Source organism: Sciurus vulgaris, assembly GCF_902686455.1.
Source record: "Sciurus vulgaris genome assembly, chromosome: 9".
Taxonomy (NCBI): Eukaryota; Metazoa; Chordata; class Mammalia; order Rodentia; family Sciuridae; genus Sciurus; species Sciurus vulgaris.
In genome coordinates, this window is record NC_136469.1 from 55,062,240 (window position 1) to 55,090,099 (window position 27,860).

The following is a 27,860-nucleotide window of genomic DNA, read 5'->3' on the forward strand; positions in this document are numbered from 1 at the left end:
CCTCCTCCCTCGTCTTTCTCTCCGCTCCCCTCCCCCAGCAACCACACACACGCACACACACAAACAGAGAGAGAGGGGGGAGGGTGAGAAAGAGAGAGAGGGAGAGAGAGAGGAGAGACTCCCCGGCTCCCTCCCTCCCTCGCACACAGCGACTGGAGACGGACGGAGAGCAACGCGCTGGGAGAGGAGAGACCACCGACAACAGCCCCGCGCTCTCACACATACACTCACACTCGGCTCTTTTCCTCTCCCCCCACCTCCTCCTCCTTCCACCCCCACCACTAACACCATCTCCTCCTCCTTCTCTCTGCAACAAGAAAAAAAAAGCCATTTACAGGTATTTTTTTTGATCCGCATATTTATTTACCCCCCCTCCCCAACAGTTTGTTTACAAGTATTAAAGTTGTAATTGGGAGCTGCCAAGACACATCTGGATTTGTGTTTCTTTGTGTTAGGGGGTGATGTGCAACTAATTAAAGGCAGACTGGCAGCGTCTGCAAATTCTAAGGCTCCCCAAATAAAAAGAGACTGGTAAGTGATTGTTCTTTCTCTTTCTCTGGCTTTTTTCTCTTAAATGTTTGCTGTCCGTTGGGATTGTAAAAGTAGATTATTAATGCTGGACTCCAGCAGTTAAAAACCGTGGCTGTATTAATTTATTAATTAATCTGCACCCGCCCCTCCTCCTGAATGTTAAATATGACCTTTGATCTCTATGTCTCTGGTAGACCAGACATATAATCTTAGGCATGTACAGTCACATTGTTTAAAGGCAAAACAGGATCATGAAGTATGTGTGTCTAATTTAGCTTTGGTATAGAACTATAGTTATTTGTGTGTGTTTTATTTTGTTTTTAAATAAAATGCAAACAATAGCTGTGGCTTAGGTACCTTTTTCATGCTCCAGAGATGCATTGATTAAACAATAATGACCTGGATACTGGGTACAATCATTTTTTACAGTTTCTGGTGGCATTAAACCTTGAGGTGGGAAGGAGGGAGATGATGGCAATCAGAAAAGCAAGGAGAGCTTCTGTTTGGAAACACCACTCTGACTCTGAAAAAGGGACATTAAATTATTTCTTTCCTTTTTTTTTTTTTTTTTTTTTTTTTTGGAACAAGGTCAAAAGACTAAAATGTTGAAAATTTTCCCTCCACTCAGTGTGATGATATCTATTGCATGGTTGGCATAACTAGTTTTTACTGAGTAGCAGTTATTATGGTCTTGCAGTTACAATGTGATTCGCAGAAACTGAAGCTATATGCATATTCTTGCTGTGTCTTCCTCCACCCCCTTCCAAGCATCAAGAATATTTAGCCAGGAGCATTTTGGGGGCACCCTTTGTATTGCCATCAGACCTCAGAAGGGAGCAGTTTTCCCTAATGTGAAACCACAGAGGAGGTTCCTGAGTGATTAGGGACTTGCTGTGATTGAAAGATGCCTGCTAGCTTCTAATCCAGCCTGGGGTGAGGTTCCTTATCTTGATTTACTTTGCCTAATAGGGATTTGTTTACATAAACCCCTCTTTTTTAGGGCGCCTCATCAGTAGGTCTTGAAGTTTTTGCACTTGGAGTTTGGGCATAAATGGTTCATTAATCTAATTATAAGCATAATTACTATAATTGATATCCATTTTAAACTCTGAATATTTGAGACTGAGACTACTGGGCCCCCATTTAGAATTTTCTGAACTCTAGATTCTAGTCCAATCTGTGGTCGTCAAAAGATGTCACAAAAAGATATTCTGGCAAAAAATATCTGGAAACAAAGAAACTGGTTTTTAGGTGAATATACACTTTATGTCCTTGCTCTACTTCTTAAAAGACTGTGATGTACTTCTTCCTCTGTAATAAACAACTAAAATACCTCTTCTTAAAGCATAATAATGGCCTGTAACCAGAGATGAATGCAAATACCCAGTTAACATTAAACTTTCCTCTCAAAAAGAGCAAAAGGGGAAAAATCATTTAAATGGTTATTTCTTTGGGTAAACAACACCTCAAGGGACCCCCTTCCTTTTACTCAATGTAAAAATCAGTGATGGTAAGAGATCATTAAGGGGGGAAAAAAAAAAAAAAGAAAAGCCCCATGCTTTCCTCTTGTCTTGGGAAGAGACAGCAATCTCCATTAGGAATGATTGGGAATATTCTTACAGAGGCTGCAGGCACTTGGTTAAAAGCCTGTGACATTGCTTGTATTATTTTTTAAAAATTTTATCTAGTCCATCTTTCTTTTCTTCCTTTCTTTTAAACAAGTAAAACACCACCCTCTTACCCCCACCAAGCCCCACCACCAAATGGCTTGTACAATTGAGACCTGTCCTTGGTCCATTGAATTAAGACCCTAACAGAGCCAGCTGTGCTGGGATTCAAACTAATGACCGCAGACACAGAAGGACACTGTGGCAGCTGGTAGTTCTTTTTTCCCTGCCTCTTTAGTTCAGATTGTATGTGGGCAGTCTCTTAGCTCTCAGTTGTATTGTGTTTGCTTACAGTTTATACTCGGATGTATTGTAGACTTTCTCAGTACTTCATTTGCTAATTTCCTGTTCATTTTCCTCATAGGGCCATTGCTGTTTTCTACTTTACAGCATTTGCATGCCCAGGCAGCACTTGTTCACACATTTCATAATGTTTAAATGCCCTCTGCTTATAGGTAGTATCGCCCTCCCACCCCTGATTTGCATGTCTTTAGCACTCCAATTGCCCTTTTCCCTCAGCATTTGTCACCCCCGTCTTCCCACTTTCCCTGGGTATCCTGGCTATTAATACATTTTCTCAGGAGGGTTACAAGAATAGGGGGGAGGAGCTGTGGTTTGCTGTGGGGAGGGAGGGAGCCGGGGTTGGGAGTGTTGCGGGGGCAGAAATGGGGGGTCACGTCTCGATGATTGTTATGCAAACGACCTGACAGAAGAATGTGGGAGCCTTTGGTGTCTGCGGTGGGGTAGTGAGGGAGGCTGTTTATTTATTTTTAATCTTTTTCCTCGTGCAGCCCGTTGGAATGACTTTCTTTATTTTAGTTGTAACAGTTGGAGGATAATGCAAAAGAAGACGCTGCCTGGGAATTCACCGTCTGTGGAAATGCGCCCCAGAGAGGAATAAAGCAGCCCTCACCTTGCTCTCCCCACCCGGACCCACTTTCCCCTCCCGCCTCGGCCCCCACCCCAACACCACCATCACACCCTTTCCTCCCCCCCACCTTTCCCCCTTTCCCACCCAGGTGTCGGACCAGACGGTCCCCACTTCCACCCTGCACCCCTTCTTCCCCCCCTGCACCATGAACACCAATGTCTGCGTGGAGCCCGGGCCGAGCCCGGAGGCCCCGGGCTTGCCCAAGGAAAGCCACCTGCCCGAGGGGGCCCTGAACAGCCTTGTGGATTACAACTCGGAGATGGAGCGCTACCGCTCCTTTGCCACCTCCTTCTACAAGACCAACGGGGGCGCCTTCCCGCAGGCGGCCAAGATCGCGCGCATCACCACCCCCATCTTCCCCAGCAGCGCCGCCGCTGCCGCGGCCGCCGCGCGCATCGGCATGTCCCCCTGGAACTGCGACAACGCGGCCACCGCCGCCGCCGCCACCGCCATGCTCTGGGGCAGCGGCGGGGGCGGAGGCGGCGGAGGGGGCGGCGGCGGCGGCGGCGGCGGCGGCGGTGGGGGCGGTGGCGGGGGCGGCGGGGGCGGCAGGAAATCCTCCTCCGCCGCCGCCTCCTCCTCCGCCTCCTCCTCGGCGATCCTCCCCGCCGGCGGCGGCGGCGGCGGCGGCGGCGGCGGCGGCGGCGGCGGCGGCGGCGGCGGCAGCAGGACCAGCATGCACCACCGAAACGACTCCCAGAGGCTGGGGAAAGCTGGCTGCCCGCCAGAGCCGTCGTTGCAAATGGCAAATACTAATTTCCTCTCCACCTTATCCCCTGAACACTGCAGACCTTTGGCGGGGGAATGCATGAACAAGCTCAAATGCGGCGCTGCTGAAGCAGAGATAATGAATCTCCCCGAGCGCGTGGGGACTTTTTCCGCTATCCCGGCTTTAGGGGGCATCTCATTACCTCCAGGGGTCATCGTCATGACAGCCCTTCACTCCCCCGCAGCAGCCTCAGCAGCCGTCACAGACAGTGCGTTTCAAATTGCCAATCTGGCAGACTGCCCGCAGAATCATTCCTCCTCCTCCTCGTCCTCCTCAGGGGGAGCTGGCGGAGCCAACCCGGCCAAGAAGAAGAGGAAAAGGTGTGGGGTCTGCGTGCCCTGCAAGAGGCTCATCAACTGTGGCGTCTGTAGCAGTTGCAGGAACCGCAAAACGGGACACCAGATCTGCAAATTTAGAAAATGTGAAGAGCTAAAGAAAAAACCTGGCACTTCACTAGAGGTCAGAGGAGATGATTTCTTGTTTCCCAGTCTCTCCCCTTCCCTCCTCACTCCCCTCCCCTCTCCCCTGCAGGGCTTCTTGTCTGGCTTCAAGATGCAGTACCCCTTTTCTGAAGCTTCATTCAGGTTGTGAGATACAGTTGTAGGTGGTTTGCGGAGGGCACGGCCTCTCCAACGCCCGCCCCAGCTGTACTTCACGTGTTACCGCCCTTCTGCTAGAGAGGGTGCCCCTCCTTTTTATCTCGGAAGGGGAGGGGGGATACAATTGGTCTAAAAAATCAGAAGTTTCAGATGCAGTATGGTCAGTATTTTCCCTTGGTGATTTGAAATGTCCCCCTCTTCCTTATTAAAAGAAGAAAAAAAAAAAATCTCTGCCCAAAGAATTGGACACATCACATCCTAAATGTTCATTGGCTAAGAGAGACTTACTAGTGGCCCAATTGTAAGAGTGAGGACACGGTTTGTGGCACACAAGCATTTATATATTTATTTTTCATTGAAGTCAAAATACCTGGATTTGAAAGAGAATTTTCTACCCTCTTATAGAACAGTTTCTCTCAACAAGATTTTTTTTTTTTTTTAAATCTGGTATTTTTAAAGAAAGCAGGAATAGTATAAAAAGCTGATGGTCACCAGCAATTTTTAAGAAGATATGACTTAGAATAAAGGGATGCCATTGGTTAGTTTTGGGACAGGTGTTGGGATTTTATTTTTAAAAATCTTACATAGTTTCAGAACTGAATGATTCCTAAAACTCAGTTACAAAAGAAAAAAAAATTTCCTTGGGCTCAGCAATGGACAAAGTAATCACTTTTTGGTTACAAAATTGCCCTATACACCAAGTGCAGGTTGATACCTTATATGGTCAATGATAGTTTCTTTTATCAATGTGTTCTTAAAACAGACATTGTACAAATGACCACATAAGTAATTGTTCAATATACTTTTAATTATGATTAATACAGATGTGGATGTGTTTGACAAAAATTGCATATATTATCCTGATCAAAACAAAAAGAGCTAAAATGGGAAATTATAGATAAATGTTTTGGTGTTTTATTAAAATATATGGACAAGTAATCATAGTCCCTTGATAAAAAATTTAAGAATAGTATGTTAGATGTTCATGACTGGATGGTAGGGTAAGAGTGGGTCTCTTGAGTTATCATAAAAATGATACGTGTACATTCTTTTAAAAATTGTGAGCACTCTTCAGAGAAGTTTTCTCTATGAATAACTGTGATGTGATTTTTAAAAGGATAAATATGAGTTAAAATACTCGTTGCTGATCTGAATACAAAGAAGATACAGATTTTTTAAAACTTTCATTAGTATAAGTCAAGGCAAATAGCACTTTGGGATTCTGAAAAAATGATATTATGTGGATATCATTATTGACTATGATCAATTTCATTAAAATACTGCATTTATTCCTTCATTTAAGGAAATCATGTCCTTGTTGAAAGTTTACTGCATGGTGGTTTATTATAATTTCCTTGGCAATTTTGTTTAAGCAAAGATAATAACAACAGTGCAGATTCATGTATTCTTAGGTGGCAAAATTTAACTTTTGAATTCTTTTTCCTGGATTAATCATTGTAACTTCTGTAGATCTGGAAAGCCATGGGAGATATATTCAGTTCATACTGAAGTTTCATATTAATGTCCAATTGATGAGGACTACATGGCTTTTATTTTCTCTTGAAATGTATATAGAACTAAAGATTTGGTATTTTAGGCCTCATCTGTAGCTAGACTCATGCATCCAAATTTAGGGTATATAGTGGATAGAGCCATTGGATAATGCTGATTTCTGTACTAAGTAACCACTCTGGAGGAGCTTGCTATGAGTACCAATAGGTTTTCTACACAAGTTTCTATCCTGATGTGTCAGTCTAACGTTATTCATAGATTTTCTTATTTTCTTTTTTTATAGTGTTCTCACAAGCTTGTTGTATGTTTAAAATTGTTAGTCATTTTGACCACAAATCACCTTTTATTTTCCTTTTTTAAAATTCTCATGCACAAAAGTTCTGTGATCTTTGAAAAGGTAGGGTGTGGACAGGAGAGGAACAAATTTCTCCCTTTGAAGGATTCTCAAGATATTCTAACTGAAGATTCCTTCCTATGATAGCATGGTCTGTCATGTAATGCTAAGATTATTAGTGGAATATTATTTGGACACAAAGAGATAGTCTTGCAGAATTTTCTAAGATTCTGTCTGGGTCATTAAAGTGGCAGTGGCAGCATGGCTGCCTTAAACCCATGTGTAACCAGAAGTTGTGGTTGTGAGAAACTAGTTGAATACAGGGAAGAGTGATAGGTCATACGTGCCTGAACCAAGTCTGGTACAGTGATTTGGGGTCAGTGAAAAGTCTGCCTGCTGACCTGCTTTCCCTCTCTAATTTAATTCACCATGTGAGAAGGTGTTTTGGACATTGGATGGACTGCTGTCTAAGGATAATGATTTGAGACTCAATAAGGTTCTTATCTGTGGATTTCAGATGTAAACTCAATAGTAAAATTTATTATCTTTAAAATACGGATACAAATTAGCATCTGGATCATAATCATAACTTTTCATCTTAGTTATCACTTCAAACCTCATTTACCCTTCCTTTTGACTTGTTTTCATCTCAAAGGAGTTTGGCGTAATCTCACATAAATTTGAGATTAAGACAGACTGACATGCATGTATTGGGATTCTTGCCCACAATTTTTTTTTTTAATCCCCCGCTCTAGCATTCCTTTTGAAACTATTTAAATCTACATTAGGGTAATGTTAAAAGCATCATTTAATGTCCTAGAAATATGTTTATAGAATCACCCCTTTATAATATTCAGTATGATAATGTACATAAAACGTATTTTGTGATATTCCACACTGTTTATTTGCATATGACACTGTTCATTTAAAATTACAATAGCCATTAGTTACCAAAAGCAGTTATTACATATAATGTGTGCTCCTTGTTGAAAAAACTTCTTTAAAAAACTTTCGTCTTTGATGATCAATATTAAGATCCTAGATATTTTTTAAAATGTGATTATATAGAATAATCCTTATTGCCCCAAGTTATATAACAACACTTTGTCTCTTGCAAAGTGTTTACATTTATACTTAGATTTCTGTTCATGAAAATCTAACTTTTAAAAATATCTCAATTTGATGTGGCTCAAGGGATAAAGTTGTTCCATGGGCAACCCTGACCTCCTATTCCCTGAACGTTGTTCAGGTGACATGATTGATCTCAGTGGGACAACATTAGAGACCACACAGATCTGGTTTCTCTCCCATTAGCTGATTTATGGAATTACATTAGTAAGCAGTGCCTCAGGAGGTTTCCCCTCCCCCACTCCTGGCTCTCCTTGCTGCAAGTTACATACTGCTACCACTTTACAAGGAAGACATTGAGAAACTGGAAAACCAGAAGAAGGATGGGCCCATTCTTTTAGAAAAATTATTTGTCTGTCTTTTAAAAATTGATCTGCTGAAGGTACAGGCTAACAATAGTTTAGTTCCAGGAGATTAGTTGATCTTCCAAGGGGTGTGGTGAATAACATTCAGATACTATACCAAACTTGATAACTTGATTCAGTGTGTTTATTTTTTTGTTTGTTGTTTTTCTGGAGGGCAGCAGGGGAAGACATATTTCATACATATACTAAGTTCTAACAACCCAACCGTACATGTAGCAGTTGTGAAAATCTAGACAAAGCATTGTCTGCAATTTGTGCAGGAAGTTGGCACCTGCTTCTTGAGAAAATTCACCAGTAGACCACACATAAAAAAGGTTTATCATTCAAATTCAGAACCTGTGTAGTTAGTAAAAAGTAGTTAATAATTGAACTTGTGTACACTTTTGAAGGTTAGGAACTTTTAAAATCTTGTGGATAAAATATAAATGTTTCATATCATAATAGAAACATTCTTCAATTTGTCATTTTCTGTCCTAATCTTAAAATGAGTTTTCAATCTTCAAGAATTAAAAACATGCCAGTAGGAAACATAAATTTTTAATACGAAAATGCAAAAAATATAATTGGCTGTAAAAGGGAACGGGGAACTTATTTAGTAGCAAATAAAATAACAGTATATTAAATATTAGAATATAACCTGAAAATAATGTATCAAAGAGATTGTTAATTTATAAATGATAAGAGAAAAACTCAGAGGGGTTCAGCTTTAAAGTAAGCCTCAAAACAGATGTGTACCCCATGCATTGAAATGTAATGTAATTAAGTGCAGTGATGTTCTCCTTCCATCATTAGGTTTAATTCAAGAGTTAGTTTTTTCTGTATACATGATAAATACATAGTGCATGATAAATACATAGTTTTATCTTTAATTTAAATATAATGATAATTTTTTTAAAGGAAGCATACATACATTTTTAGTAATTCCCCAATAAAACTAATAATTTCACCCAACCAAACATCATGTGAAATCAGACAATCTTTTAGATGGTGATTAGGAATAACAAAACAATCAAAATCTGTTTGTAAATTATATTATAACAATATTTATTTGAAATTGAGCCATCTTCAAACAAAACAGAAGTAAACAGAAGGCCAAAAAGAACAAATTAAGTAAAATTAAACTTCATATTTAATTTTGACCTTAATCAGTTAAAAATATTTGGCTAAGAAGGGAAAGTCTATCTGATGATGAAGGTAATAGAAGTTATTTGGTTTTAAGTTTTTTGATGAATAGATTTGTGTATTTTGAATGGTCTTTGCCATCTGTCTGCATGAAGTTAAGTTTTACATAGTCAAACTTATGAATTGATAGAGAACTATTTAATAATATAGTCTTTAAGGGTAAAACTTCAAAAAGTATGCAAAAAGGTTGGACATTTCATCCATATTTTCTGTTTGGACCATAGAAGAGGTGGGGGGATGCTGGAAACACTGTTGGAATACTCTTGGAATACAAAGTTGAACATTCAACTATTTGAGTATTTCCCAGGCATAGGTTGAAGATGTGTTTTTAAGAAGTCTTCTGAAGTTATTAATGTTCTTACAATGTATTGCTTAGGGGTGGTCAGATTGTCCTGAATATGTAGTTAACTTTTACCAGTAAACAATGCACTTTAACTTTGCTTTGAAAAAACTTAACAAAATGTTCTGTGATTCAACAAATTTCACACAAGTGGACATGCTTCCACTTCTTACATTTAATTTTACTTTCATTATACAAAATACTGAAAAAAAAAGAAAGAAAAAGAAAAAAGAAATCCTTGCATTCGTCATGTAGATATATCTAGCTAAAGTGAAAGGTTTAATTCAAGATGTTTATTTAAAGATTCATTTAAAGGAGTACCTTCAGTCTTTCTCCTGTCCTTAAGTTAATTATGTAACAGCTAACGTAAACCAAAAATACATGGAAAAAATCTTTAACTTTTATTCATAGTGTGATTTTTCTGTCACTGATTCGAATGTCAAATAATCTTGTGTGAGGGAGTAGAACACTCTAGAAAACAACTTTTTAAAAAACTTGTTTTCGGGAAAGGTTTTTTTTTTTTTTAATTATCTGTAAAATTTGAGGATTTTGCATATGCATAGATTTGTTTCTTTACTTGTTCTCAGTGTTTCTGAGTATTCTTACACTTTCTCATCTAGTATTATGCTATTATCCTTAGGAGTTGGGAAGTATCAGGGGAGGGGTGCATGGGTGATTTTATTCCTGAGTCATATCTTGTTCTATCACATGCAAACACCTGTCCTGAAATTGAATTATTCTGCAGTGTAATCGAAAAGCCTCCCTCCATTCAGCGTCATATGCTTTCTGTTGTTTATTGAGTTATGTTGTACCATACTTCAGATGCGACAGCCATTTAATAATGTTGAAGACTGAGCTCTGCAGGGGCTAAAAAGATCCCAGCAGGCTTGTTAACTTCTACTCTAAAACATTATGAGGAATATTTTTTCCTCTGTGAAACTTCTGGGCTTTCTCTTAATTTATTTTAAGAGCATAAGAATTTGTGTGTGGATATGAAATTAAACTTGTGATTTTTTTTCTTTTCTCTTTTTTAGTATTTAACACATCTATTTCACTATCTATCTTACTAAATAGTTTAGTGACAAAGCAAACCTTACTTTTTCAAATATCTTACTTTCAAGGTTATTTCTTCAGTTGATATAAAACTAGTGTAAAAATTATATTCAGGAAATACACTACTCATTTCCTTACTTTTTTTTCTTCAATTAAAATTTATATTTGTACCATGTTATCACATAGTTAGGGAGGAGGTTATGGAAAGAGCCACTAGTCTTATCTAATTTACCAGTTGATTAACGTTAAGTACATTAACATAACTTCTCTAAACTTTATTTCCTCATCAGTAAGATGAAAGTAATGATATCAATGTACCTTATAACCTTTTTATATTACAGGTAGGTTAATGTTTTTCAAACTAAGAGATGCTATGTAATTTCTCAGACTCATTTTAAAGTCATCAATAAAAAATACCTCAAGAGAGCTATATTTATAGCTGTTTCACCAACAGGTTCCTTATAGTTTTCAGATGTTAAAGCTCAAATAGACTATACTGTGATGTGCATATTTTGAATATTTGTGTTAATCACTGAGGTTGCAGGGAGCTGGCTGAGTTCATTTGTGAAGAGATAAACTGATAAAAGTTTGCTTGCTCTCATGCTTGTATTGTCAAATACCCTAGAAGAATGAGAAATTTACCTAGTGACATCAGCAGACGTGGAGAGCCAGTTGAAATCATTCAGTGCTCTTTCTCCTTCGTTACCACAGGAACAGCATCACTGTTCACTTCCTTATCTTCTCATAGGTGGACCACAGGCATATGTATGCATGCATTTCACATTACTGACCTAATGTCTTCCTTTGACTTTTGTTTTCTTTCTTTGGACAGAAACAATGAGTTATTCTAAATGTAAATTAATAAGTTCAAGAGAAACATTGGAAAAAAGAAATGGTTAAATGCTTCTCAAGAATTCTAATTGGAGAACATGTTTAACAAATAATAGAAATTGAACATATTTAACAGATATTGGAAAACTGGACTATGTATACATATGTATAGTAGCATAGGTAGGAAATAAAACAGGTAAATATGATTATGAGATAAAAGCGAAGTGACTATGAAGAGATTCCTTTTTATTTTTAGTAAGAAAATAATGTTTGTGAAATGAAGACAGTTATTAACCAGTAATAGGATAGGCTGGTGTTTTTAGGGAAAAGAATGGTGATCAGCCCTAAAAGATTTAGAATGCTAACCAAGAAAGATTAAAACAGAGGAGAAAAAAATATTCAAGCCAGGGTACAATGCAATATGTAGGAGGAACTTTGTCAAAAGTGCAATGTGCATGTACGCTTTCCTTCAGCAGTTATAAAAGTTTTGTAGAAAATGGAAAATTTAACAAGGAGGAAAGATAATTTTTTTTCATGACTTGACTCATGCGTGAGAGCTGAAGCTGGAGTGGAGTGGAAGACAGAGATAAAGAAAAGCAGACTGTCATAGCTGATGTTATTATTTTTATTTAAACCTTTGAAACACTTGGTACACTAATTTCTAAAGCATAACTAAATGTACTTTCAAGATGGTAGAAAAATTATATCCAATTTGTGTCTCATCTGCATTTGAATTCATATTTTAGGGGACATTCTTGAAAAAGTAGACAATAGTGTTAAACTACAGGAAAACTATGCTGAAAAGACTGTTTCTCGCCCAACACACGACACCATAACTGGGTGATTGATAGAGCACCAAAATATTAGAGGTCAAGTAGGATGAGGAAAGAAAGGGATATATGCTCTTAGTTCAGGGAGAGTGATGGACATTTCTGTAGATTTCAGCAAATTCAGGAAATTCTGAAGAAATGTATTTTTTCCAAAACTTTATAGAGTGAAAATAGATAAAATAAAATTTCAAAAGAAGACCATATAAATTAAATTATGTGGAAATAGTGATAAATAGTGGTAGTAAATCAGTGGTAGAAAGATTATTTTGCTAGGGAATGACTTTTCTATGGAAAATGTTCATTCTTATAGCTTAAATGAGGTAAGTGATGATTTTAATGGAGTCAAGAATAAGGAAAAAGATAAAGATGAGATGTAGGTAGATGAGAAGTGAGAAAACATGGAATCTTCTATTAAACGTTAAATATTTTGTGTTCCTTTTTTAGTCCATGAAAAACAAAATAGAGAATACTGATTTGTTTTCTTTCCCCTAGAATAGATTTTTTTTTTTTTCCCTGTAAGCCTGCTCTATATAGAGTTAAACTCATTGTGAAGTGGAGTTATTTTGGATTTTCCTTGTGTGGTTTTCTTAACATGAATATGGTTTTGAATGATGTGGAGGTGTGCTGTTTTTATGGTGGTGTGTGTTTTTCAAGTTGCAGGTTACAGTGGATTAGTGGTCTGTGAAACCAGTATGTTGGATTACCAACAGGATTTCTAGAAAATAGAATAGAATGGAGCAGAAAAGATACAAGTGCATCACCTGTAGTATATGTTGTTAAACTACTGGTTCAGTTATTTATGTTTACCCAAATATATGTTTATGTACGTACTGGCTGCTGTGTAAAATGTCTTTCTGTTGGTTTTGGTCAGAAAGTTTGAGATACACTAGTAATAGCAACAACACTAATGTACAACTGAGGAACCAAGATGTATTTGAATATCATTAACAGGATAAAAACTTAAATGTGTCGGTATAAATAGTGTGTCTTTATTTCTTCTAGGCAGGTCTATACCCATGTTGTATATTCATGAATACGTATTACTAAGAACATAGTAAACCCTTGATGAATTTAATTCAATTAAGCAAATCATTAGGTAGGAACTGTTAATCCTTTAGGACCTGTAGTAAGTTCTATGGGTATACATGTGCACACATATACATGTGTTCTGGCTTAAGGAACCTAAATTTTTCCATACTCCTAACTGCATTTTTTCAGTACCCTTGTAATTCATCTAGTCCAGTTAGGTCTTCATTCAAAGTACTTCATTCCCTATTTGTATTTGAATCTTCAGTTGAAGCAATGGACAGATTTAAGATGATATAATTCAAGTTTTTGAAAACCCCCAAAGCAATGTCACATCTATTTAAAAAGCCTTAGGATTCTTCAGTTCATTCTTGGTTTAGTCCTCCAACTATAGACAAGTAGTACAGGCTGATATGATCCCTACCTTGGTGCCTCATGTATTTCTGTGTTGTAGTTTAAGTTTTTGCTATATTCCAAGGCACATTTTTAAGATTACTGGAAGCCTTTGTTTCACCTGAATAAAAGAAAGGGGTATATTGGAAGAGATAAGGAAGTAAGGAATGGGAGAGAGGAAGGATGGGAGAGAGGAAGGATGGGAGGGAGGGACGGAAGAAGGAGAAAAGTGAGGATAGAAGAAGGAAGGAGAGAGGGAGGGAGGAAGAAAGAAAGGAAGGGAAGGAGGGAGGGAGGAAACATAGGCAGGCAACAGAATTGCTATAGATTTAAGGGAGATCAGAAAGGATGAGTATGTTGGCAGATAGGATTGTCATGCTCCAGGTCAGTCTTGAGTTTCCTTTAAATAAAAAAGTAGTAATAGTTAATTACTCAAATTTATGAAAAGGTTTCATGGATCTGGGTTTAGATCTGCTAGAACAACTCAGCATTGTTTATTTTCATTTACCATAGTGGAAATATTAGTTTCAGGGCAACTAATCAACTTTTCTTTTCTTTTCTTTAAAAAAGAAAATTCTCAGCTGGGCATGGTGGTGTACTCTTTAATCCCTGGTGGCTCGGGAGGCTGAGGCAGAAAGATTGCAAGTTCAGAACCAGTCTCAGCAGTTTAGTGAGATCCTGTCTCAAAATAAGAAATTAAAAGTACTGGGGATGGGACTCAATGTTTAAGCACTCCTGGTGTCAAAAAATATAAATAAACAAATAACCAAATAAATAGATAAATAAATGAATAATTCTCTTTAGGAATAATTCCCAAATCTGCATTCAGAAACAGAAAGGCCAAGATGACAAAACTAATCCTCAAAATTAATGATGGTGTTTAGGGAGACAGAGGTCAACCCACATTCATAAGCAGCTAATTGTTCAAAAATATTAGTATAATTTTTAAGTGGTTATAAGGAGAATTTCTTGGGAAAAGCAAAATTAAACACAGAAAATATTCCAGAAGAATGATGATGAAAGGAATATTAATTATTGTTTCTTATAAACTCTGTGCCTCAAAAAAGTTAGGCTAATAAGCCTAACTTACTAATTTACTTGGATAGTTAACTAAGTGAATGTGACAATGTTTGCACAGTGATGGGGCACATGATACTCATGGAAAAGGAGGTAGGCTGTGAACATTTCCTGAGAATAAATTGGAATCTAAGTATTCAAGAATGTGTTCTAGCACATGATAAGCTGTTGCCTTGGTAGTGAGGAATGCTTTGTAATACATAGCCTCTTAATGAGGGTAGATGAACCAAAATGTATTTCTAAAGAGCTACGAAATACGAAAAAAACTTGAAAAAATTAAATTAAAATTATTGTTGACTTAAGATTTTATTACCTGTAAAGATTGTTAAGGAGAAATACTGAAAAGTCGAAGTGTGGGTGATTATGAATGGGAGCATTCTGTGTGATGGCCAATAGCTGAGAGAGAGGAAGAGAGGGAGGAAGGGAGGAAAGAAAGAACGAAAAGAGGAAGAAAGACTCCAAAAGCTGCATATTATTCTTAGAAATGTAGTTTTAAACAAGTACATTAGTTTGATGATAACATCTAATTGGTTGAAATGTTTGGAATTAAAGTTCTCTAAATTCTTCTTGGTACTTCATGGATGTAAAACATCCAGTGATTTCTAGGCTGGGTCTATCCTGGTAGCTGGTCACAAATCATAAAATATTGTGAAGAAAATGAAGTTCAGTGTCTACAACCACAATGTTCCTCAACTTAGCCTGAGAGAACACTTTTCTATTAAACTTATCATTTTCACTTTTATATAATATCAAAAAATAGTCTCAAATCTATAATAAGGACAAGAAGCCTCATAATTTGAATTACTTATGGATATTATGCATAACTATTGTTTTTTATTTGAATAAAATTTAGAGGCTGCCCAAATCAGAGCTTTAATATTCAGGTTAAATAGTGCCTCAGTCGTTTTTTAAGTGACTTCACATTTCCTCGTGTTATGTGAATATTTCTTTTTCTCTTCAATAAAAGAGCAATACAGTTGATATAGCTCACTAAGTTTAATCAGACTTTTTAAAATTGTTGAACAGCTTTGTCTTGTTTTTCAATAGTTACCAGTGATTTCACCTAGAGGTGATGTTGCATTCAATAGAAATTATTAGAGGGACCTCAAGAGAAGGTTGAATTATTAAACTTTTGTATACACACATATATATTTGTATATACACACACATATATATTCAGATTCTGTAACCAAATGTAGTAATATGAATGTGCATACAAATGAAATATACACATATGAATGTATATAAATATTTTCTATGTTTCAGTCATTCTTGATAGTGTAGTATAGATTTTATTAACCTACTTTTTGCTTTCTGATCTCAAGTTTACTTTTAATTTCCTTTCACACATTGGGTTAAAAATGACTTAATATGTATATCATTGAAAAAAATGTCCTTTTTATTTACCATGCTATGATCATATTATAGTTTATTTTTATATATCCAGGAATATTTTAATCACTGAACTACTCATTTATATTACAGCAAATTTTCTTATTAGTTGAGATGACATGGTTTGAAGTATTTTTACCAAATCTAATTGAAACATAATTATACACAGCATTAATCAGGAGACTTACATAAAGGAAGTGGTTACATTAGATACTAGGACCAAAAGTGGGTGACTTTCTGCATCCCTTCTGAACTAGTGTGCATCATGGTGCTAGTCTCCTGTTTCCCTTCCTACTAATTCAGGAACACGCCATATATACAATCTCCTTTAGTGCCATGTTTTCCTAACAGCCTCTACAAACATGCAGACTCAATGTCTTTACAGTATGATCTATCAACTCACCTTTCTTTTTTCAGAGTTAGCTAGGTTTGCCTTCTAAAACCTGTGAGCTCAGTGGTGACTGTGAGGGTGGTGGTGGCAGTGTAGGAGGGGACTGAGAGAATGAGATTCACTGGCATGAGCAGGAGTAACAGCCAATAGAGAATGGATGGCAGTGAATTCCTCCACAATTAATCACAGAAATTCTGGCCACAAATGTCAGCTGGGAAACCAAAACAGTGGAGTGCTCCTTATAACCATATTTAAGGTCTTAAAAAAATTGAGTCATAAACTAGGCACGTGGTCCAAGCCTGTAATCCTAGCAGCATGGGGACTAAGCCGGGAGGATCATGGAGAGTTCAAAGCCAGCCTCAGCAAAAGCGAGGTGGTAAGCAACTCACTGAGACCCTGTCTCTATAAAATACAAAATAGGGCTCGGGATGTGGCTCAGTGGTCGAGGGCCCCTGAGTTCAATCCCCTGTGCGGGGGGGAAAAAAAAAAAAAAAAAAAAAAAGTGAGTCATAAAAAGTATCCAGTTACTTACTTAGTGCATCACTCTAGAAAGTGCTGTGGTATTTCTGTTAGTAGTGATATGATTGCTGGTTTTAGCTTACATCTGCATAATGGCCAAAATAGGGTTTGACTATACCGAAGACATACATGATATGCAAATCCAAAATATGCGAAAGATTAATCTGGTATTATATATATATCATGTATATGACAAGGCAAAGAAGAGAGTGAGGTTTAACTTAAAAGACAGAAATTATATCAATCTATATAGCTTTAAACAAAGTATTAATATAAAAAGTTTTTTATAATAATAATAAATTATTGTGCTGTGGTTTTTGTTTTGCTTTGCTTTGTTTTGTTTTTGGACCAGGGATTGAACCCAGGGGAATTTAACCACTGAGCCAAATTTATATATATAAATATATAAATTTATTTATTTATCTTTTATTTTGAGACAGGATCTCACTAAGTTGCTTAGGGCCTCCCTGAATTGCTGAGGCTGGGCTCAAATTTGCAAACCTCCTGCTCAACCTCCCAAGACCCTGGGATTACAGGTGTGCACCACTGCCCCTGGCTATGTGATTGTTTATCATAAATTAATAGTTCTCTCAAACTTACTGATCTATGCTATACCAGTGCTTTCTAATACTGTATTGGAACTAACATTTTTAAAATACTTTATTTAAAAGTAAGATTTAGGAAAAAATTTCTGCACAAAATTTTTGAGGATGTCCACCTTTGTTCGGTTTTTATAAAATAATCATTAATTATTCAAATATTTTTATTAATGTGCATTCATTTATATTAATGTGTGTATATTCATATTCACAAATTGTATATGCAACATTTTGTCTCATTTCTTCAAGTAGGTTTTGAAATTTTGTCAGCAAGAAAGGCAAAGAACCTATGTAACAATATTTTTTCATTTTTATAAATCAAATCAAAAAAAGAAGTTTTCCCACTATCAGCAATCCTTTTACTTTTGTTCATTCAAAGAACTCCCAAAGTTTGAAAGATTTATAAAAAGCCAGGAAAACATAATCAGGTAGCTAAAAGAGAACAATAGTACCTGTTATTATTCTTATCATATTTATTTACATCCTGTTACAGAATTCAACAATTCATTAAATTCTTCAAGTTCCAGTGTGGGAAGGTAGGCTAAAATACTGAAGGTTTCCAATTTCAATTCCTTAGATACCCAGGAGTCTGAGAAACTTGTAAGACTCTTCACAGTGAAAATAGTATTTCTATAGGTCTTAAAATAGGTTATATGTACTGGCTAACCACTTGAAATTGCTTAATTTTAGTTGGAAAAAAATCATACTTCACATCATGAGACTTCTGTTTCTTTAATTCATAGTAAATGGAAAAATAGAAAATTACCTTTTGATTAGTGTAAGAAAAAAATGGCACCCCAAATACTATTTTTCACACCTAATGCATTGTATTTGAGCCATCCGTTTTATAGTAAAGTTCTGAGGGTCTAGATGAGTCACTGAAACTTTTGAATTAGGAAGTATATGAATAAATATTGGAAAAATAGATATAATTTTAGTTGTAGAAATTCTAACGTTATAGTTATCTCAACTTAAAATTTTGTGCTTTCCGAGATACATTTCAGCATCAAGAATTCTTTAATTTGTTCTTAGAAACCATAGGTCTAACTTCATTAAAAGTGATTAGTTTTAAGTTCAGTCTTGTGAATTCTACTACATTTTACGTATTATATGTAGATAGGAATGACCAATCCATATATTCTCATACATACGGATTTAGAGAGATGCCCCATTTTCAATTTCCGCTTTTAGGAGCTGAGTTCTTATTAGATGTGATATATTACTTATAATAACATATAGTTGCATGCTTGATCAGAAGACACCATAGTCCTTATGATTATTTGGCAGGTTTCCCCCCCGCCCCCCCCAAAAAAAAAAAAAAAAACCAAGAAAGAAAGAAGAAAGAAGCATTCTTAAACTGGCAGTTTTCAGGATTTTTAATGATTTTAGGCTGTTTATTGCTGATTTAACAAAAATCAAACAAATTATTTCTAGCAAAGACATTAACAATTTTCATATTTTTTTTAAAAAAGTAAATGTAAATGTAAAAATGTATTTGAGCTTGGATCATACCATTCTTTTATTCAAGAAAATTCCCTTACCTTAAAAAGTTATTTAGGGGAGAAACAGAAGACATTCTTTTAAGCTTGAAGGTCATTTTGTACCGGGCCTCTGTGTGGATAAGTTCTCTGGATTACCGTTCTTTATAGCAGTCCCCAAAAGGGAAAGGGTGGGGGACCTCAGGTTTCTCCACAACCTCCTGGGAGCAAGACTGCTGTTTGTCAGTGTTTGCACCTGCATGAGCAGTGAAGGCTGTCTTAAACAATGCCTATCAACTCTATTCTATTCTTTACCTCCCTGCCCCCTTCTCTTCCAGGGGAATCTGACTTTCCTGTCACTCAGGATAACTATCCCCTGCAAGAATCACTGAGATCCAGAAAGTCACTGTAATCTCATCAAGAGTGTGATTCCCCAGCTGGGACTTTGAATTTATATAACCTGAAGGTAGCTGGTCAGGTCACTTAATCTCCCACATTGGTGTGCTGAGCCCTCAAACCATTTAAAATAGTCCTCTTACAAAGATGACCTCATTAGTTAACAGAATTAGTGAAGATGTGCCCCCAGATATGTATAGTAACTTATATTTGAACCCAGTACTTCACCTGTGAATAATGTTGCTTTACCCTGCTTGACTAAAAAGAACTCAGTCCAGACCTCAAGTAAAATTCTAGTGACCATAAAGAAAATTGGGTAGGAGGTAATACATCGGTTTTGTGTAGCTTCTCACACTCTAAACAGTTTTGCTATTTTTATAACCCTGAAATGAAACGGTTAGGGAAACCGTTTTATAAATTTCTGGTGAATAGCTTGATAATTTGTTCCAATTAATGCACTGATGGTTTCCCTAATTTTTCTCACATATTTTATTTTAGGTGATTTCCCAACTAATCATTTTAGGTTTCATGACCTTAAAGATCTCAACATAAGGAAAAAATAATTCTTTAAGTGTGTATCTCTGCTTACCTTCTCACTTCTGCAATGAATTGTCAGTGTGTCACAGTCCAGAGTAACATCACAAAATAGCATCACTGAAATGCTATTTTATGACAGATTATTTTTGTATGAAAACCTGTTCTGCTTTTCTCACACTTGCATGGTTTAATTTTTAGTACTAGCAAGCATTGAGAAATGGTTATCTTTTCCTTTACAACAATGACCTTTGACACTGGGTGGCATTTTATAAGCTTACATTTTTAAAATATTGTAATTAAAATTGAGTACCAGGAAGGGGCACAGGAAGAACAGAAAATCAGAAAGGAGATTTAAAAGTATATCTAAAGCATAAGGACTTCAACTCATTTTAAAAATCTACTTACTCCATATATTTTTTCTGTTTGTCTTCATAAACATATATGTTTATCAAGATATAAGATTACATAAGTATATATTTATAATCTTGTTTCCAGTTGGCATCTGAGAGTAAGTTGGCATCACTGCTATACATATACACATAAATGTGAATATATATGAATATATATGCACATGTTTATTTCTCATATGTGAAACCATAGATCTATAATTGCATGGATATACTTGGATCTGATTTATCTTGTTAAAAATGACTACATTTATATAAGTGTGCATACTCATACAAAATTTATTCTTAGTTGGCATCACCCAACAAGTTAGCATCTGGTATAAACTTTGAAGTTTTCATGTACTACATATGTGTGTGTGTGTGTGTGTGTGTGTGTGTGTGTAAAATATGAATATTAGAATGGATATGTGATGTTTCTTATTACTTTGTGTAACTCCTTTAGTAATGATTAAATAAATGTAATCAGGATATATAATTGTTACTTTTATTATTCAAAAGTTAATTTGGGAAAGTAGTAAAGAAATTTTTCTCACTAGCCATATCCAGTTATGGGAATCTAGGTATGCACAGGGAAGTAGAGGGGAGAAAACTGAATAAATCATAAGGATAAGAGTAAAATATTAATAAAATCCATACCACTTTTACAAGAATAGTAGACCTGTGCTTTGACAAGAAACTTCACAAGTTAATTTTTTCATATATATGCAAACTTGAGTTCAATAAATTGGGTATGTAAATGTATTTTTAAAATTTTTTTAGTTGTAAATGAACATAATATCTTTATTTTATTGATATATTTTTATGTACTGCTAGGTTTGAACCCAGTACCTCACATGTGCTGAGCAAGCACTCTACCACTGACCCACAACCCCAGCCCCCTATTAATTTATTCTTAATACATTCATTTTGAAATTTGTTTTTGGTCATGAGGACAGTTTTTTTTTTTTTTTTAAGGGTTGTTTTAGTGCAAATAGTGAAAAGCAGATTTACTTCCCAAAGTACTTATTTAATTTGTTTAAATTTCTAATTACATCTTAATTAATATACTTTAATTTTAGATGACATTATTACAATAGGTGAACGTTAACCAAGCAACTCATATGAGAAAGTAAATAAAAGCTAATCTCAATTATCAAAGCATTTGTGGTAGAATTTTTCATGTATTTTCTGAAATATAAGATCAAGCACTATTAACATTGTCTTAAGATGTCTCTGCAAGGTGTGTGTGTGTATTTACATTCATTGAGTATATATACATTCATTGAGTATATATATACTGACAACACTTAATCTATCAATTTATATTCTTATTTTTAACAGCCATCTTAATTTTCACAGACTTGTCAGACTGGTCTGAGGAATAAACCAACTATCTTCCATTTGCCTCTATAGGAAAAAATACGGTTGACTTGTTCCTTCTATACCTTCACTATTAATGTGATTGTTTCATGTATACCATTAGAATGCATGCAATAGAACAGGATGAGGAATTTTAAGGAAAGATATGATATGATGAATTTTTGAATGTTAATTACAGAAAAAACTAGGCTCAGCTACTATTTATTTAACAACAAGGAAAAAACCCTCATAGTAAATATAACCTTTTGTTAGAAGGACGGTTTATACTTTCAGTGCTAGCTTATTATTTTGCACAGTCATTTCTAGTGTTTTTATGTGTACAAAGGTGTAGTTAAACTCCAGTGAGTATCATTGGTTAGTATCAGTTTGCTTTATACATATTAATTTATTCAAAGTATAGACTCATTCACTTTAGTGATATGTCAGTATAGTTCTCATTAGATTATTTACAGAAATATTTTTACCATTTAGTAATTGTTAAATGATATAGGTAGTACTGTTGTGATAATTTTTGTTATCCTGCTGTTAAAGAAATTATCCAGAATAAAGAGTTACTTCACTGAATTCTGACATCAGCCTTGTATAGATTGCATACATATGTATATATTGTGATTTTGTACATAAAAATAACAGTGGTGTAAATTTCAGCTTAAATTTTTGTCACATTTTATCTAGCATGGCTAAAGGTAGAGTAATTCAATTATAGTCATTTTATCTGCTTTTAATGTTTATATTTCACACATTAAAGACCACATGCATAGCTGATTATCTTTTGAAATAGAAAAGTAATTAAATGAAGGTCTATCAGGAAAAGTGATTAATGCCAAAAGTTAAATAACAAAAATGAATCCTTTCCTATTCCATGATGTGATTGTGCAATCTACCTGTGTTATCCTGACACTAAGATGATCCACTCAGAATTATATGGGCATCCCTATTTTCCTTTATTTTCATTGCTATACCTAAATCAGGCTGTATTTCCTGTATTTTCTAAAGACCAATATGTTTTAATCATTATATTCAGTTAATTAGCATTAAGCTTAATATTCTAAATTTTATAATGTGCTAAGATTGAACATTTCTTTTTTATTAGCTGTTGAAATATACAAGTCATTATGTTGTGTATATTGCTGACTAAAAATATTGCTGAAGTGTAAAGGAGAAAAATCTAATTTTATATTGGCATAGAAAGAAAGCTTAACTTGTTTTCTTGCTCTTTTTTTATAGAGAACACCTGTTCCCAGCGCTGAAGCATTCCGATGGTTCTTTTAAAGCAGTAGTATATCTTATTTTCAAGGCATTTGGAAATGAAGGGCAAACTAATGTCTTGTTTTAAGAAACTGCTTAGTCCATCACTGAAGAAAATATCCAGAAATTATTTTCATTTTATGTATAGGGGTTTCTTCAAAAAATAAAAAATAAAAAAGAGGAAAAGAAAAGAAAAAAAGACACATAAAAATAACCTGGGAGCTTGGGGAATTGGCCAGTCTATTTCCTTTCAATACACTGATTCTTTCTTTGATGTAATTTAGATATACTAGTGAAGTTGTTGTCTATTTTGAAAGTGGCTGTACAAAATAAGTTTGGGTAAACCCCTGCTGTAAAATCATGTATCTTTGCAAAGTACATATCTATACTTCATTTTCAAATATATGTGTTTCGGTACTGTAAACTGTACAGATAGCAGCTTGTATTTTGTGTGTTTAGACACAAGGAGACAATCATGTCTGAGCATCTATGGAGATTAACAGTTTGTACTCAACAGTATGGTTCTGCAAGTTAAATCTGGAGCAATAAATTTTAGCTTTAAATATTTTTTGCCAGTTGTTTCTAGAAGCAGCAACATCACTGGCACTGTTTTGCCATGCATCTTTCCGTAAAGACTCGATGCCAAGTTTTACAAGACTAAGAACGATGCATCCAGCAATGACCTTCAGTTGTATTGTAAGAGGGGAAGATGTTATGAAAGTTTCAATTAATCTTTTGAGCACTATATTAGAGTAGTGGTTATGCACTTGCATTGCTTACAAACGAGCTGTACAGAAGGGTATACCTCCCAAATACTTAGTGTAGTTGACTTGTCTTGGGTTGCACTGTAAAGCGGAGTACTCAGAGTAGTTGGAAAAATGCAGAATCAGTTGTAAAATTTTTTATTAAAAGAAAAGAACACCCAGTGTTTTCTAGGCTAAAGTAAAAAGTGTCAGATCTTAGGGGGAGAAGTTCATGACTGACTTTTTTTCCCAACCAAACATGAGCTGTATATGTTTTTGTCCTTTTTTATATTTTGCTCTTTCTTTTTTCATTTGATAGGAAAAATAAAAACTTAATAAAGAATGCCCAGATGTTTTAATTCCATGTGTGATATCAAATGGAGAGTTGTGTCTTAACAGTTGAATATGTTAAGTCCTGCCTTGAGGTGCAGCTGGGTATATTTTTAAGTTAGTAAGAGACACATTTATGAAATGAGGCATTTTGTCTCTTTCTCCTCCTTTCTCTAGCCTCCCAGTTGGACCAGTGTTCTTCTCCTGGTCTCTCAGTGGAATGCTTCTTTGCTGTCATTCCCATTCTTGTTCTTGGATGCTTTCATTCCTGAGCAGTAGGGTCTGTGGAATTTCATAAATGCAAGCCAACCCCTACAACCCCCCTCAAAAAGATCTAGTGTTTCATAATTCCTGAACTACCTTCAAAGGTAAGATTTGGTTTTCAGAATGTGACAGGCTTCTTAAGGCTGTCTTATTAGGACAAACATTATTTGCATTTTATTTTATTTTTTGGCTCGACGGTAAAAGTTATTTTCAGTTTCAGGAATAAAACTTAGTTTAGTGAAAATACATAGAATATATAATTGCCACATTATTGCACCTTCTTCGTTCTACACCCATTAGCTGGTTATTTTAGCCCACTGTATCCATGAGCCTGTTGAAACATATTAGAAAAAAAAATCAGAAGAAGAAAAATAACTTGAGAAGAGAGAGTAATGGAGCAGTAAGAAGTTTGAAGTATAAAGTTTTGGAAAGACTAGCAGGTGAATATTTTTAAAAATCTAGTTGTAGTTTTGAATGGGAAAAGATAACACAGAAAAGATTTTTTAAAAAGCAGAAGGAGCACTTCACTATTAGAGAACTTTGAGGAAGAGTGACTTAAGGCACACACAAACACCAATGTGAAAGACAAATGTGACTTAACTTGCCTAGAGTACCACTACATGGTCTGCAGTTGTGGCCACGATGCCTTTTTGAGGGAAATTCATTATGTATTACACACATTTATGTTTAGAGAAGTAAATAATCACAAGCTAAAATGTGCTGTATATTAAGTTTGCAATAACTTTCTACTTAGTATGTATTCTTTTGATGGTTTCTAGATAGAATTTCTTATTTCTGCTGTAGGACCAATGAAAGCTATATGAGTTCTTTCTTGTTCCATTTTTATGTTATTTTCTTTTACATTATTTTTGTTTACCAATTTGCTAATTAATTACAAGTAAGTGAGAACTTACTTTCACACTTGAATGGGAAACTTGCCTTGTTTTTTTGTAAAATGATTATTATACAACTGAAACAAACTTCTATTCAGGTTTTATTAGGTATACAATAACATAAAGATCTCATAGCAATGTAATGACAGTCTAAAATACATTCTGTACTGCATGTCCTGATGTGTTTTTATTTGTCTGCTTTTTTAAAGAACTGATGAATCTGTATATTGTAAAGTGTGGTGTTTTACATGTCAGTTCACTTTTTTAATGAAAGAAAATCTGTTGATTATTGAAATGGAACAGTGTTAGCTTTTCTTTAGTTCCTTTATGTTTTTATTCTTGAGACTGTTCGTTAAATCACCCACTTTTTGTTTTTCTTAACCTCTATTTATGTAATGTAGGATGCATATAAAGTTCTCATTGGTGATGTTGAAGAAAAGATATTACTCTTTTGGACGTCCCCTAGCATTCTTCTCCCTGTGTCCATGTACCAAGAACTTGTAGAACTTCTCATCATCACCTTAGGGTGGAGACTTGAAGGTTTACACTTTCCATTATCCTAAACTACCAATAAGATGTAACTTTTAAAATTTTCTCACTGTGTGTCTCATATTCAGTATCAAAAAAATTCAGAACATGGCAATCAGAATATAGATTGTGTATACTGTAAAATGTAAAAGTAACAGATGAAGCTAAAAACACTTTGTAAAGAGAGGTACACAGACACAGGGTCCTGTCTTCTCAAGGAGATGCCACATCCTGGGAGCATTTGTGGGTAGCATGGAAAATACTTGGGTGTAGGTACATGGTGTAGTGAGCAGATGTCCTTTTCAGCTGTCACTGGGTATCCAAACATCAGAGAATATCATAATGCAAACCTCTCTTATCCCAGGCCTTCAGACCAAAGTGGTTTTCTAATGGACTCTGCTTGTCCATGTACAAGTGGAAACATTCACAAAGTAGTAACATTGCCATCCTTGGGAGAGAAAATAGTAATAGTCTTACCCTAGTGTAAGCATATATAAAAATGTCTCCTGGTTGCCTAATCTCTAACACTCAACTTCCTTCTTCTAAACACATTTACAGGGAGCAAGAGATGATGGACTTATTAGGAATTAAGTAATCACTCAAAGAAAGGAATACTCCCTTCTTTTCTTTCAGAACCCCGGCATGCAAGTTGTGCAATTAATGCTAAAGCATATGAAGCCTTTAAGCTGATAGTATCTGTAATCAAATAATGAAAAAAGGAAAGCAGTTAAATGAACTCACTATTCAGGGTCAAATATGTTCAGCAAAAAGCTGTAGTGGGTCTTTGATCATGGTTAGATTCATAGTGATATCAAACAGTTGGTTCTCATGTAACAGCTAAATGTTTCAGATTTTGTTTTTATTAAATTTGGCATTTCACACTGAGATCTGTATTCCTAGTGAATAAAAGACAGCTACTGTTAGGAGGGATTCCATTTTCACAATTGCAAAATAGCCAGATATTTCAGGAACATGGGCCACAAAATGTACTCCTTTCACAGTGTTCTCCTATTCTGACTGTGCAGTTATCTATTAAATTTTCTAATAGATATTTGTGTAAGGTGTATGTATGCTTGTGCAATTATTTAAAAAAGCAGTTTTGGAAAACAGTGTATTTATTAAAGAAAATCACTTATGGGGCATGTACAAAACTGAAAAAAAAAAAAAAAAAACAAAACAAACAAAAAAAAAAAAAACAAAAAAAAATCTTAAAAAAATCATTTCAATTTGCCCAGTAAAGTTGTTTTTGTGAAATTTCTGTGTTGTTGAATAAAGGACTTTAGTATTCAAAATATCTCTATTTTCCATGAACACATTTTTATTTGTGGGATTTTAAGCAATGAACATACAATCCTGAAGATCTAGTTTTTGTCTGTGACAAAAAAGTTTATAATTCTACACTTGCCCTTATGTCAGGGGAATGAATACTGTGTATAAATCTTAAATAAGATATTCAGTGATGTTCATTTTTGGTTTTCTTTATACATTCTTTCCTTCTCAGATGAAGAAAAGAAAAAAGAACAGGATCTTTGTACATTTCTAAAAGAAATGTTTTTATTGAAAAATCTAAAGTATTTCTTAAATTAGGGAAGAGCTGAATGCACCCCAATCTTTCTCCTCCTTTTGCCACCATAAGTGTGCCAGGAGAAAGCATTCTTTGTGTCAGGAATGAAAAATCCTGGCAATAGTACTTGAAAACATTAATGTGCATGAAGTAGCAGGCTACCTGGAATCCTGTCTTCAGCCACTCCCAGAAATACTCTGAGATGAAATTTTTTTTTCATTATGGAATATTGTAGTTCATCTATGTTGCTTATTAGTTGGTAGTGCATGTTCTTAACTCTCATTTCACTGCTTCTCAGTACAAAGTTCTAATTTTTTGATGCCTTATAAATGACAGAAAATGTAGAACATGGTTTTAAAACTTGGATTCCTTAACATGATTACAAACATGGGACTTCATACAGTTGAAAGAGTTAATGTCCATATAGTATACTAGAAGACTTTTATAAATGTATTAAACATTAGCATTGTTCTGCCAGCATAACCCTGCAAATATAAAATATCTGGGCCAGGGCAAGCAAATTGGATTGTACAGAGTGATTAAGAAGAATTCAGTAATTTGAGTTAATGAGAACTCCTAAACACTCAGCAATTTCTCAGGTAAGTTGCTATGCTTCTTTATTTTATTTTTATAATATTGTAATC

General features: G+C 35.3%; 1 protein-coding gene and 1 long non-coding RNA gene across 5 annotated transcripts in view; one reads left to right on the top strand and one right to left on the bottom strand.

Annotated features, from left to right (window-relative positions):
- Positions 1-4,176, bottom strand: part of LOC306670166 — a 111,848-nt gene extending 107,672 nt beyond the window's left edge. For both annotated transcript variants that reach the window (XR_013766338.1, XR_013766339.1), the window contains exon 1: positions 4,041-4,176. This is a non-coding gene — a long non-coding RNA (uncharacterized lncRNA). The remainder of the gene's footprint in view (positions 1-4,040) is intronic.
- CXXC4 (CXXC finger protein 4) lies at positions 78-27,559 on the top strand. Of its 3 annotated transcripts, none has more exons than XM_079154707.1 (3): positions 78-337; positions 3,018-4,357; positions 22,874-27,559. In XM_079154707.1, exons 2-3 carry the CDS (start codon positions 3,275-3,277, stop codon positions 22,916-22,918), a joined length of 1,128 nt encoding a protein of 375 aa, XP_079010833.1. In that variant the 5' UTR covers positions 78-337; positions 3,018-3,274; the 3' UTR covers positions 22,919-27,559. The 3 variants fall into 3 exon arrangements, with proteins under 3 accessions (XP_079010833.1, XP_079010835.1, XP_079010834.1); XM_079154709.1 differs by lacking the exon at positions 78-337 and adding an exon at positions 456-531; XM_079154708.1 differs by lacking the exon at positions 78-337 and having other exon boundaries at positions 1,571-4,357.
- The last annotated feature ends 301 nt before the right edge of the window (positions 27,560-27,860 follow it).